Source organism: Trichechus manatus, unplaced genomic scaffold (assembly GCF_000243295.1).
Source record: "Trichechus manatus latirostris isolate Lorelei unplaced genomic scaffold, TriManLat1.0 scaffold00100, whole genome shotgun sequence".
Taxonomy (NCBI): domain Eukaryota; kingdom Metazoa; phylum Chordata; class Mammalia; order Sirenia; family Trichechidae; genus Trichechus; species Trichechus manatus.
This window is the reverse complement of record NW_004444036.1, coordinates 3526516-3538714: the sequence shown is the minus strand read 5'-3', so window position 1 is coordinate 3538714 and position 12199 is coordinate 3526516. Positions and strand designations below refer to the sequence as shown.

Here is a 12199-nt window from a genome sequence, read left to right as displayed (position 1 = left end):
CATTTCTTTATTCCACTCTCAAATGGTTCTTTCCAAACCAGAAAAGAATATGCAAGCCGTTTATCACATAGAAGGAATCCATACGGCAAAATGAGAACATGTTAAAGGGGAAATGACACAATATTTAGACTCCAAAATTACATCTCCAGCAGGGATATTTCCAAAAACAATGAACAAATAAGCATACAAGTGGATAATGAATCCAGGGGACTCTCCATGTTTGCACACTCAAAGCCCGTCCTGCAAATTTCAGCCGGCCTGTAGTTGTGTTCTGCCCTCTGTCCTTACTCATGATGCTGTTCTTCAGTTAATTAATACGTGCGCCAGGGATCTTTCCCCTCCCCACCGTTTGGTCTGTAAATACCATTTTATCCAAAACAGCAGCAACAACAAACAAAACCATTGTTTTAAGGATTTGATTGTTGGAAGTTATTAGCAATTTATAATGACTTTTCTATATTTTGTCTGTTTTCATTTAACAGTTTCTTCTGGTACTGAGACTTCCTTATTTGAATGACTTCAACATGTTATATTTTATGTGAGCAATTACTTGCTGTATCATTCTTAAGTGCTAGGAGGCCACCTTACCTACAGGAGACTAATGCACTATTGGCTAATAGAGAACAAAATGTGACGGCGTGTTTTTCATCCCAGAGGGGTCCTTATCATCTGGAGACGTGCAGGAAATGCTCAGGAGCCATCCTGCACGTCTGGAGGCTTTTAGAGTCAGGTTTAATGACAGAATTTCGTTTCCCGTAAACTATCCTTTGAGTCTTGCCCGTTGATGGACCATCTGAGTAAAAATGTACACTCAGAGATGAACCGAACCCCAATAGGCCCTTCCTTTTAGGAACGTGATTGTGGGCAAAGCCTGGGGAAAAAAGAATCTGGGGAGGTAAGTGTCCTTTCATCTTGGTGATTGCTATTTGATGACTTTCAACACAGGTCACAAGAGGTCAAAGGAAGGGTGTCATGTTCCCAGCGTTCTTCTTTTGGAAAAGGATTTGGTTTTGGGGTAAATGATGGTGTTAAGGAGGCAGAAGAGCTAGGGGAGGGTTCTGGCCTCTGGCCTCCTTTCCCTCTAACAAACAGGATCATCTTGCTAGTGAACCACCTTAATGGCAAGTTTGGTTTAATGCTTTTCTGGAGAAACATGTCTGCATGCATTTATTCCTTGTGAAGCCATCCAAGGAGATTTAATTCTTTGGCAGTCATAATTTTGTATGGTTTCTTTAATTGCTAATTTGTTTAAATGGCTTGTAGCTTTACAGTTTCCCTTCAGGAAATGTTACTTTTATTGCTAATTGCTAATTGACATGAGTCATAGAGATTGGAGGTACAGTATGTGGTACTGCCTGGGCCGGGAGGCAAGGAGGGGAGATGTAGGAGGCCGTGGGGGATGGCAGTGGTGAAGGGTTGTTATCACACAGACTGCGGCAAAACAAATTTGGATCAGAACAAGGCTCCAGCTGAAGAGAGGTGAAATTCCATGTGCACCAAGAAATCTACTTTGAAATAAGAGTTTCTGAAAAGTTGTTTTTAGTTACTTCTTAAAAGTAAAGGCCGGGGGTGGGAAGATCAAATAAAACTCAGAGCCACTTAGACTGAATACAAAATCCCAGTGCAAATGATTCCATATCCAATAACCGTTGAGAGGTGGTTCCTGGCTGGCCTGGCAGTTCTTCTTCAGGGGTATGGCTAATTTCTGAGATCTTTCTCTCCCCACCCTCCACTCTTGGCAGGTTTACGGGAAACCACAGGCTCCGAGAGCGACGGCGGTGACTCAAGCAGTACCAAATCCGAAGGCGCCAATGGAACCATTGTAACTGCAGCGATCCAGCCGAAGAAAGTCAAGGGAGTGGGCTTTGGAGATATTTTCAAAGACAAGCCAATAAAACTAAGGCCAAGGTCAATTGAAGTAGAAAATGACTTTCTACCAGTGGAAAAGGTATGTTTGACAGTTTCTGTTTTATTTCATGGTAATGTGGAATACCCAAAAAATGTACATCGTGGGATTTGGCATCTGAGGCTTTCAGTGCCTCCTTGGGACTTTGCCGTTTCGCCATTGCATCTCTCCTCTGTGCGAACGGCTTCCCTCCAGAAGCTCATGGTCTGCTTGGCTGCTTCCCTTCTCACTGATCTCTCGTTTATGGCACGTTTTTCAGGATGGCTTCTCCATTTCCTCCCCAGCAAAGCCACTCCTGCCTGGCAACAGCAAAACAGAATCAGTTACTTTGACCCTGACACCTTTCAAACACCCGCCATCTCTCCTCAGACATTTCTCTAGTGCCTTGAGCTTGGGTGTGTTGACTGGTTCCATGGTAGAGAGAAGAAATCAGGCATTTTTTTCTCTAGGAGTTAGGTGGAGATGATCTCAAACTGCTGAAAGGAAGTCTCCCGTGTGTGTGAGGGATGGAGCTGGCCTGCATTGTGACTCCCTGGGTTGTTCCCATCAGGAGGCCGGCTGTTTCTTTGCCTCTGGTTCTGGGTTGGTGAGAGGCAGGCAGCATGTTGCTGCTGAGTACACGGTTGCCACGGCAGCACGCCCAGAGCCATCCACGCTTGTGGCTGTCAGTGACGTCTGCTGTGGCACACTTCTGAGCATCCTTGCTTAGGATTTGATAAACACTGTAGAATTTTCCAGATAGTAATAAGCAGTACTCGTGCTGTGCTTATGGAATGGTTATTAATTCAATTTAGTACTGAATAATTTCTTTACTTTGACATATGTGCCAGCAGGCTTGGGAGATGGGGCATTGGCAACATGGCTAAGGCAGATTTATTGGTGGCTTTGAAATGTTTTCCAGTTTTCAGTGAGATGAAATTTTAAAGGTTACATCATCTTCCTCAGCTGTAGAACTTCCACCCCCGCCCCCACCCCCACCCCAGCAACCTTCTCCAGTGTCATCATGCCTTGAAAATGGAATCGAAACAGGAAACTTTTTGGACACTTATTACCCTTAGACATGAAAAATGCAGAAAGAGTAGATTCTTAGAAATTAAAGACTGTTTCATTGAAGTTCTTTTGTTAAAGCTTCTTTGAGGCAGCATTGTTTCCTCTAGTAGTCAATATACGATGTTTTTCCACATCTGAAAACTGTCTAGTCAGTATCCCAGCTTGGAATTGGAAGCTCATGTCTGTTTCACATGGTCAAATATAGATTCCCGTAAATATTGACAAAGGAGCAAGTTCCCATCTTGGGAAGAAACAGTGAGTGCAGTTTTTCTTCATTTTATTCAAGTGGTTGAAAGGAATATGACCACTGACTTAGTCAGCAGTTAATTCTTTTCATTTGTTTTATGATTCTTTGTCTTGTTCTTCTGTGTGTAGGAGGACATTGTGTTATTGCTTATTATTGCTATTAATATTTGTTTGAACTGGTAATAATAAATTAGATTATTATCATGAACAACACCAGCGTCAAATATAACGTTCCTGAGTTTATATTTCAGCACGTTTCTCCCCTAACCCCAGAGCCATCTGTCCAGCTGCCTACTTCAGTATCTCCACTTGGAGATCTTAAAGCCATATCAGCTTGTCCAAACGTGAGCACCTCATCATCCCCCTCAAACTGCTCCACTCACAGCCTCCCCCTCCCAAATCGAGGCAGCGCCCTCCTTCCCATGGCTCAGAACAAAAACCTTGGAGTTGCCTCCAGTTCCATCCCATATCCCATCCATCAGGAAACCCTATGAGCTCTGCCTCCTAAATAGGCCCAGAACCCAGCCACATCTCATCGCCTCCCATGGTCTCTTGCCATCTCGGCAGTGGCCTCTGAATAGGTCTTCCTGCTCTGCCCTCCCCCGACAGCCTAGTCTCTACAGTGCAGCCAGAGTGAGCCTTTGCAGATGGATGGCAGACCATGCCACTCGGCGGCGCACGCTGCTACAAAGGCTTCCCACTTTATTCAGAGCAAAAGTGAAGGCCCTCGCCATGGCCCCTGTGGCCTAGGTGAGCTGACCCCTGTTACTGCTCTGACTTCCAGCCCCACCGCTGTCCCCTCACTTACTCCTTTCCAGCTTCCTCAGACGTGCTGGGCATGCTGCCACGTGAGGACTTCGACTCCAGTGGTCTCCTCTGCCTGGGCCACCCTGCTTCTGTAGCCTCACCTGGCTGCCTCCCTCTCCTTGAAGGCTTTGCTCAAATCTTGGCCTTCCCAACGAGGCCTGCCTTGACCCACGGATTCTGAAACCTGCTCCCTTTCCCCCATGCCCCTGACATTTTTTTGTTTTCTGTAGCATGTTTCCCTTTCTTACCTAATATTTATTTTTTTAATTGTGTTTATTATTTATTTTGTTTACTGAGGTACACTTTGTGCTCAGAACAGTGCATGGCACGTAATAGGTGCTCGATAAATAGTTGATGAATGCATAATATTAGGAGCCCTGGTGGCACAGTGGTTAAAAGCTACAGCTGTTAACCAAAAGGCCAGCAGTTCAAATCCACCAGCCGCTCCTTGGAAACCCTATGGGGCAGTTCTACTCTGTCCTATAGGGTTGCTGTGAGTCGGAATCAACTTGATGGCAACAGGTTTGGTTTTGGGGTTTTTTTGCATAATGTGAAAAACTATACAAGCATAGCATTTTAGAGATTATGGACATCAGTAAAATGAGGGGACTGGGTTGGATAATTTAACAGTTATATAGTTGAAAATGAGGGCATTGGTGATTCTGTGGTAGAATTCTCACCTTCCATGCAAGAGACCTGGATTCGATTCCTAGCCAATGCACCTCATACACAGCCACCACCAGTCTGTCAGTGGAGGCTTCTGCATTGCTATGATGCTGAACAGGTTTCAGCAGAGCTTCCAGACTAAGATGGACTAGGAAGAAAGGCCTGTTGATCTACTTCTGAAAATCAGCCAATGAAAACCCTTCAGATCACTACGGACCAATCTGCAACCGATCATGGGGTGACGTAGGACCCCGCAGCATTTCATTCTGTTACACATGGGGTCACCATGAGTCAGGGTCTGACTCAATGGCAGCCAACAACAACATAGTTCACTATTTTTTTGTGAAAAAAAGAAAAGATCTATTACACTAGTCTCGGTGACGTGAAATTTTAACTTCTTAAAAGTAATATACCTTTATGCATGTGTGTGTGCATCCTGGTTCCTGATTTGTTTGCGTAATGAAACTGTGCTGGCAGCTCCCTAACACACTCCTCATCTTGAAGGCTCTGGGGGAACTGTAACCTTCCCAGCCTGCTTTACTGGCTGCAGACAATTTTTATAGCATCTAAGAGGACTTGAAACTGTCATGTCCCCTGTTGTTGGCACCACGGATAGTTGAATAGATTTATGGCTCCATTAAGTTATTGTACAACCTGGCACAGAACTGGTGAGTGTGATATTGTTTTATTAGTGTACCACCTCTTTCTCATCACTTTTGAGATGGTTTTGTGTCTAAGATTTAGGATTAAAGAGGGACACTTCCTTTGAGAATTAATCTCACAGTTTTTATTTTGCAGAAGCACAAATTGAACCTCATTGTGACAGCATTTCTCAGGCTAGGCACAGTTAGATCTTCCTCTCAGGCTGTGACAGTTGGCTTTCATACCCAGCTGGTTTGATAACTTGGAATAAGGGCGAAGGGAATCTGACAGTTATTAATAGCTGCAAGCATCATATTATACTTTCCATTCAAGTTTGTGAAGTATCGAGATCCACTTTTCGGAGTCAGGAGATAGTTTGATGCTTATTTTACCTGTGCGTTAATCCATATCACTCTACCCAGCATGACTGAATGTTGATGATTAGATTTTACACCAGGAAGGATAGTGCCTAACACTCCCCCACCCTGAATAAAGAAATTGTAAGTGTAGGTGTTCTCTTATTGAGCTGTAAGCAAGGACTCTGTTTGGGAATCTTTCTAATACTAACCACTGGATAAACCTGTGAATAATTTCTTAATGCACCATTTAACTAAAATATTTATAGAAGAATTGATATAATGTCTGGGATTTGCTCCCATTATTCTGGAAGGTAGAAAAATAGGTGGGGATGTGGAAGAAACAGGATTGGTTATTGAAACTGGGGGATGCATAAATGGGGATTCATTACACTCTGTTTTTATGTGTGCTGGAAATTTTTCTTGATAAAATGTTAAAGAAGCAAAAAGAATCTTGGAAAAAATACCATTTAAACTATGTTCAGAGGTGAGTATGTGCTGTATCAAAATAATGGAAAATATGGTGTGGCTAAAGATGAACCAAATTAAATATCGTAAAATTAGAGGGGCATGGTACCATTGTCCTAGCTGATTGATTCTTCTTGACAAAGTCAATTAGCTTCAGTTGGGCCATGTGTAAAATGGGAATATTCTTTATACCTATCCTACCTCACAAGACTTTCTTTCTTTTTTAATTTTTTTATTGTAGTTTAGATGAAGGTTTACAGAACAAATATAGTTTCTCATTAAACAGTACACATATTGTTTTATGACATTGGTTAACAACCCCACGACATGTCAACACTCTTCCTTCTCGACCTTGGAGGACCTTTTTTTTTCTTGGTGAAAATATACGTAGCCAAAGTTACACCATTTCAAAAGTTTCTACATGTACAATTCAGTGACATCGATTACATTCTTCCAGTTGTGCTGCTGTTCTCACTATCCTTTTCCAACTTATTCCGTCATGATTATCTTCAACTCACTGCCCCCTAGGTGACCTTCTGAGTTGCTGTTATCAATTTGATCTCACATAGATAATTCTTTTTTTTTTGTACCTTAGATGAAGGTTTACAGAACCAATAGTTTTCCATTAAATAGTTAGTATACGTATTACCCTGTATGGGGCAGTTCTTTTTTTTTTTTAATTAAATGATTTGTAGCTGAAAATACTTTGCATGGTGTAAATTTAACTTATTTCAACAAGTACTTATTGACAACAAAAGGTCCTTGGATGGCGCAAACGACTAACCTAAAGGTTGGTGATTCAAAACCACCCAGTGGTGCTGCAGATAAAAGGCCTGGAGATCTGCTTCCATAAATATTGCAGCCAAGAAAACCCTATGTAGCACAGTTCTACTTGGTAACACATGAGGTTGCCATGAGTCGGAATCAACTCAACAGCAGTAGGTTTGGTTTGGCTTATATGCTTGGCCAGAAGGATACAGTAGTAAACAAGATCAGGTCACTGTCCTCAGGGTACTGCATAAAAGTAAGTAAGCAATAATGATACGACATGGGAAATGCCATGATCAGGCAGAGAACACAGTGCTCTGCAGTAGGAGTCCTTGGGTATGGCTGGAAATGGTGTGTTGTTAGGGAGTCTGGAGAATTTGTGTGTACACACATGCATGTGTATCCACTTCATACAAGAAGTGATGTTTAGGTGTGCAGTAAGTGATGTTGAGACCTACAGGAAGTGATATTTTTAGGCCTACAAGAAGTGATATTTTTAGGCCTACAGGAAGTGATGTGTAGGCTGAGAACCATGAGTCCAGTAGATATTCATCAAGCAGAGGAGCATAGAGTTGCCAAGGTGGGAAGAGCAGTATGTATAAATGCCTAGAATGGAGAAAGAGCACAGACAGTGTGTAGAGGCTCCAGCAGAAAATGGGGAAAGATGAAAACAGGAATGAAGCAGGGCTTATATCACGAAGGGCCTTGTGAGCCTTGTTAAGGAGTCTGGACTTGATCTTGAGGGGAATGGGAAGCTATCAGAGAGTTTGAAGCAAGAGCGACATGATCAGATAGGTAGTTTAAGTAAAATTATTCCAGTTGCAGTGTGAGAAGTGGATTACACAAGACAAGGAAACTAAAATTCAGGAGAGAAGCGACAGAAACTTCTGTTGCCTTTCCTGATAAGTAACACCCTTCCCATATAGGTTCTAAACCAATTAATTAATAAAATGAGTCAGCAAATGAATAATCAAAATGCCGTTTTTACTCATGTGTTTCAGTATGGATATCCAGTTGACCTAGCACTGTTTATCACAGAGATCATCCTTTCTGCATTGCACAACCCTGTCACCTTTGTGCTAAGTTAGGTGACTGTATACATGTGGGTCTGTTTCTGGATTCTATTCTGTTGGTCTGTTTGTCCTTGTGCCCGTACTATGCTGTCTTAATTACTGTAACTTTATAATAAGTCTTGATATCTGGCAGTGTATGTCCTCCATTTTAATTCCTTTTCTTCAGGTTTGCCTGGGCTGGTCTCGGCCCCTTACATTTCCATATACATTTCAGAATCAACTTGTCAATTCCCACATGCAAAAAAACCTGAGATTTTAATTAGGATTATATTGATTCTATAGATAATTTTGGGGAGAATTGATACCCTTAAAACCCATGAACATAATTTTTCCCTCCATGTAGGTCTTACTTCTTTGTAAAAATTCATCAAATTGTACACTTATGATATGTACATCTTTCTGACTGTGTGATATATTGCAATATTATTACTGATGAAAGAAAAGTTAGAGAATATAGGTTAGTGTGAGAGCCGGATGGGCCTGCCAGCTGATCTCATGATTAGACAGACTCACCCATGCAGTCTCAGCAACTCTGGACTAGGGCAGGCCCATGTGAGATGGAAGGGCCTGCCCCCTGAGGAACGACAGAGAAAGCCAGCTCCCATGAGGAGGAGGGAGAAGAGCTGAGGGGAACATGCCCAGTTTATTTTTTCCCAAATTCACTGTTGGATAAGTCATCTCACACTTTCCCAGGGGAGAGTGAATACAACAGGGGCAGAGAGTGTTCAGGAGTATCACACCAATTGAACTCCCTTTACATGGAAGGAAACATCAGGATAAGGCAAGAAGGTTTTGTCTCCAACAGCTTAAACTATTGTCATGGAGAGAAGTAGTGGTTTCAAGAAATACTTTGGAAGTAGAATCAAGAGGTTTGATATATGTGGGGAATGAAGGAGAGGGAGGATTTGAAGATGATGCCTTGGGAACTGGCTGAAGCAGCTGGGTGGATGGTGGTGCCATTCCTTGATTAGAGAACAGTGAAGGAGGAAGATGTTTGGGGGGAGAGGTCATGAGTTCAGACTTAGACTAACTGGATTTTGAGGTACTTGTGGGAAAATCAAGTGGAGACATCCAGCAGGCAGTTGGATAAGTAAGCCTGGTGCTCGGGAGAGAGCTGTAAATGTTGGCTTGGAGGTCATCAGCTTAGAGATCAGATTGGAAGACTATGAAGCAAGAAGGCAGTCCAGGCCAGGACCTTATTCTCATGAATACTGCTGGTCCCTTCTGTCTCCCACCTGTGGACCTCAGAGGGAATTGCCTCAGCGGGCTGCTTCCCTGTGTTCCCAGCCTGGCCCCGCTCTCTTTTTCTAAACTCCTTCTCATTTTATGAGTCATCAGATGATTACTGTTGGCCAACCACTTAAGGAAAGGAGTGTCAGACAGATGTTATGCATGGGTACATTTCAGATCCTCTGGTGAGTCCTAGGACCTATCCTGACTTTTCGAGGCCAGCTCATTCCATGCCCAGGCTCTGTAGGCACTACTAGTCTGGCCCCCTTAATTGTTGGGAAAAGCAGTCTTTTTTGCCTGGGCTCTTCAAACAGCCAGATTGGAAATGATATTTTGCAACCTCACGATTTGCCAGGTTGTTTGTTTACTGGTTTCCCTACAAAGAATTCTTTAAGAAGCTCCTTTCCCATGGTCTTCCTATCTTAGCTGATTTCCATTAGTGGCTTTGACATCTCTCTCTCTCTTTAAATGATTGTTTTCCTTCTACATTTTCTACTGTATTCTGACAGTCTCTTTTTCAGTTCTTGTAATCTTGAATCACATTTATAGAATCACTGTTGCCTAAATTAATGCCTTTATACTACCAACATTATATCTTTTACTTGTAACAGAATTAGAATTAAAATCTTACACAAATGAGAATCACTAATCACATTTTTTTAATCGGCTAAATTGCTGTTAGATAAGTTTTAATATGTTCATACATATCTCAGTCCTTTTATCCATTCTACTAAAAATTTATGAAGCTGTATACTTATGTAGAGTTAGAACATCTAAACATCTAAAGTGATGATCTTAGTTCCTTAAAAATCACAGATCTCTGTCTCAAAGCCCCGTTGTTGTTATGTGCTGTTGAGTTGGTTCTGACTCATAGTGACCCTATGTACAACAGAGCGAGACACTGTCCGATCCTGCACCATCCTCACAATCATTGCTATGTTTGAGCTCATTGTTGCAGCAGCCACTGTGTCAGTCCATCTCGTTGAGGGTCTTCCTCTTTTTCACTGACCCCCTACTTTACACAGCATGATGTCCTTCTCCAGGGACTAGTCCCTCCTGATATCTTGTCCAGAGTGTGTAAGAAGTCTTGCCATCCTCGCTTCTAAGGAGCATCCTAGCTGTACTTCTTTCAAGACAGATTTGTTCATTCTTTTGACAGTCCATGGTATAGTCAACATTCTTCACCACCACTATGACTCAAAGGCATCAATTCTTCTTTGGTCTTCCCTTATTCATTGTCCAGCTTTCGCATGCATATGAGGCGATTGAAAATACCATGGCGGGGGTCAGGTGTACCTTAGTCCTCAAAGTGACATCTTTGCTTTTTAACTCTTTAAAGAGATCTTTGCAGCAGATTCTAGAAGACTGGAAACAAGCGGTGTGGATCTCCAGAAGCTAATGATATACTCTTTGACTAATGAAATACAACTGGGTCAAAACCTTGTTGTGGTTCTCTGAGGCCTGCAGTATGGGCTGTCCCCCATTTGGGTTGAAAGATAAGACTATGTGACAACTCTTGAGCTGGTAGAGAATCCATGGTTTGTAATGAGCAGACAGTATTCAGATGCTGACTGGTTGCCTAGGCTGAATGAAGTGTCTGGGATTTTCATACTTGGGTTTATATGTTATCTTTTCCCAGAGCGTGTCCCTGTTAAGTTTCCTCATCTGGGAAAAGTAAGGGGGAGGGAAAGGGAAACAGAAACAATATTGCAGGGTTACTCTTCAAGATATTGAATGCTATTTACTGTTTCATATATACTTTACATATACTTCCTAAAACACTCCTCATAGTGTATTAGATAAATGTTGAATTGCAGCCAAATCATCACCAAGAATCTCATTTCCAGGAAGCTTTAAAAGCATGTTTTTAGGAGTATTGTGGTTAAGAGTCAGCCCTGATAGGGAGGTTCAAGTCCCAACTTTGCCTCTTCCTGGGATGAGTTACTAAACCTCTCAGTGCTTTAGATTCCTCCTCTGTAAAATTAGAATAACAAGCAGACCTGCCCCATAGGGTTGTTGTGAGGATTAAATAGCATATGAAATGGTTAGAATAGTGCCTGGCATATAATATTCACTTGATTAATGTTAGTTATTATTATTGTTGTTGTTCTTATTATTATGATAAAAGGAGTGCCTGTAAGTAGCAGTGCAGTTTCTAAGATAATGTCTTTAACTTTGTATTGTGGAAAATTTCAAACTCAGAGTAGAAATAACAGTATCTAAAAACTAAACCCGTTGCCGTCGGGTTGATTCCGACTCATAGTGACTCTATAGGACAGAGTAGAACTGCCGCATAAGGTTTCCTAGGCTGTAATCTTTTATGGGAGCAGACTGCCACATCTTTCTCCCGCAGAGCAGCTCTTGGGTTCGAACTTCCGACCTTTCAGTTAGCTTTCATGCGCTTAACCACTGTGCCACCAGGGCTCCTTCAGTAGAACAGTATAAGGAACCCTTATGTACACCTGGCCCCAGCAGTTTCCAGGGTAGGTTTTGATAAGGGTTTTGATAGTTGCAGTTGCAGAAAACTCTGTGTGTGTGTTTTGTTTTGGTACTAAGTAGACAGAGACCCAAGCTTTCAGGAAGGGTCAGTGACAGATTCTTTAAAACTCAATTAGTCTTTTGTGTCCATTTATACTCTTCAGAAGAGAAGAGACCATTGACAAGGTGCTAGGACTTGGATTTCTCTATGTCTGTGGTAGCTGTTTCTTTCACATCACCAAGACTTAAATAATCAGCCACTAGAAAGTAAGTGCCATACATTTGGGACTTTGTGTTTGTCACCATTGTATTTACAATTCCTTGTAAATAGTTGGTAAGCTATAGTTGGCCCTCAGTAAGTATTTGTTGAACGGGTGAATGAATATGGTGTTTTGCCCTAATCTAATCTAAATTGCAGAGGAAGGCTCATTCTCTTTGGATCTGCGCATGGTCAAGCCACAGATTTTACTCCTCTGTTCGTTCATTTCATTTAATTATTTACTGAAACT

At 42.1% G+C, this 12199-nt stretch overlaps 1 protein-coding gene across 7 annotated transcripts in view; it reads left to right on the top strand.

Moving 5' to 3' along the window:
• The window catches only part of SH3KBP1 (SH3 domain containing kinase binding protein 1), a 407394-nt gene that overhangs the window by 247757 nt on the left and 147438 nt on the right, over window positions 1-12199 (top strand). For all 7 annotated transcript variants that reach the window (XM_023737269.1, XM_023737268.1, XM_023737267.1 and 4 more), the window contains one exon: window positions 1743-1948. In XM_023737269.1, coding sequence (XP_023593037.1) covers window positions 1743-1948 — 206 coding nt within the window. The remainder of the gene's footprint in view (window positions 1-1742; window positions 1949-12199) is intronic.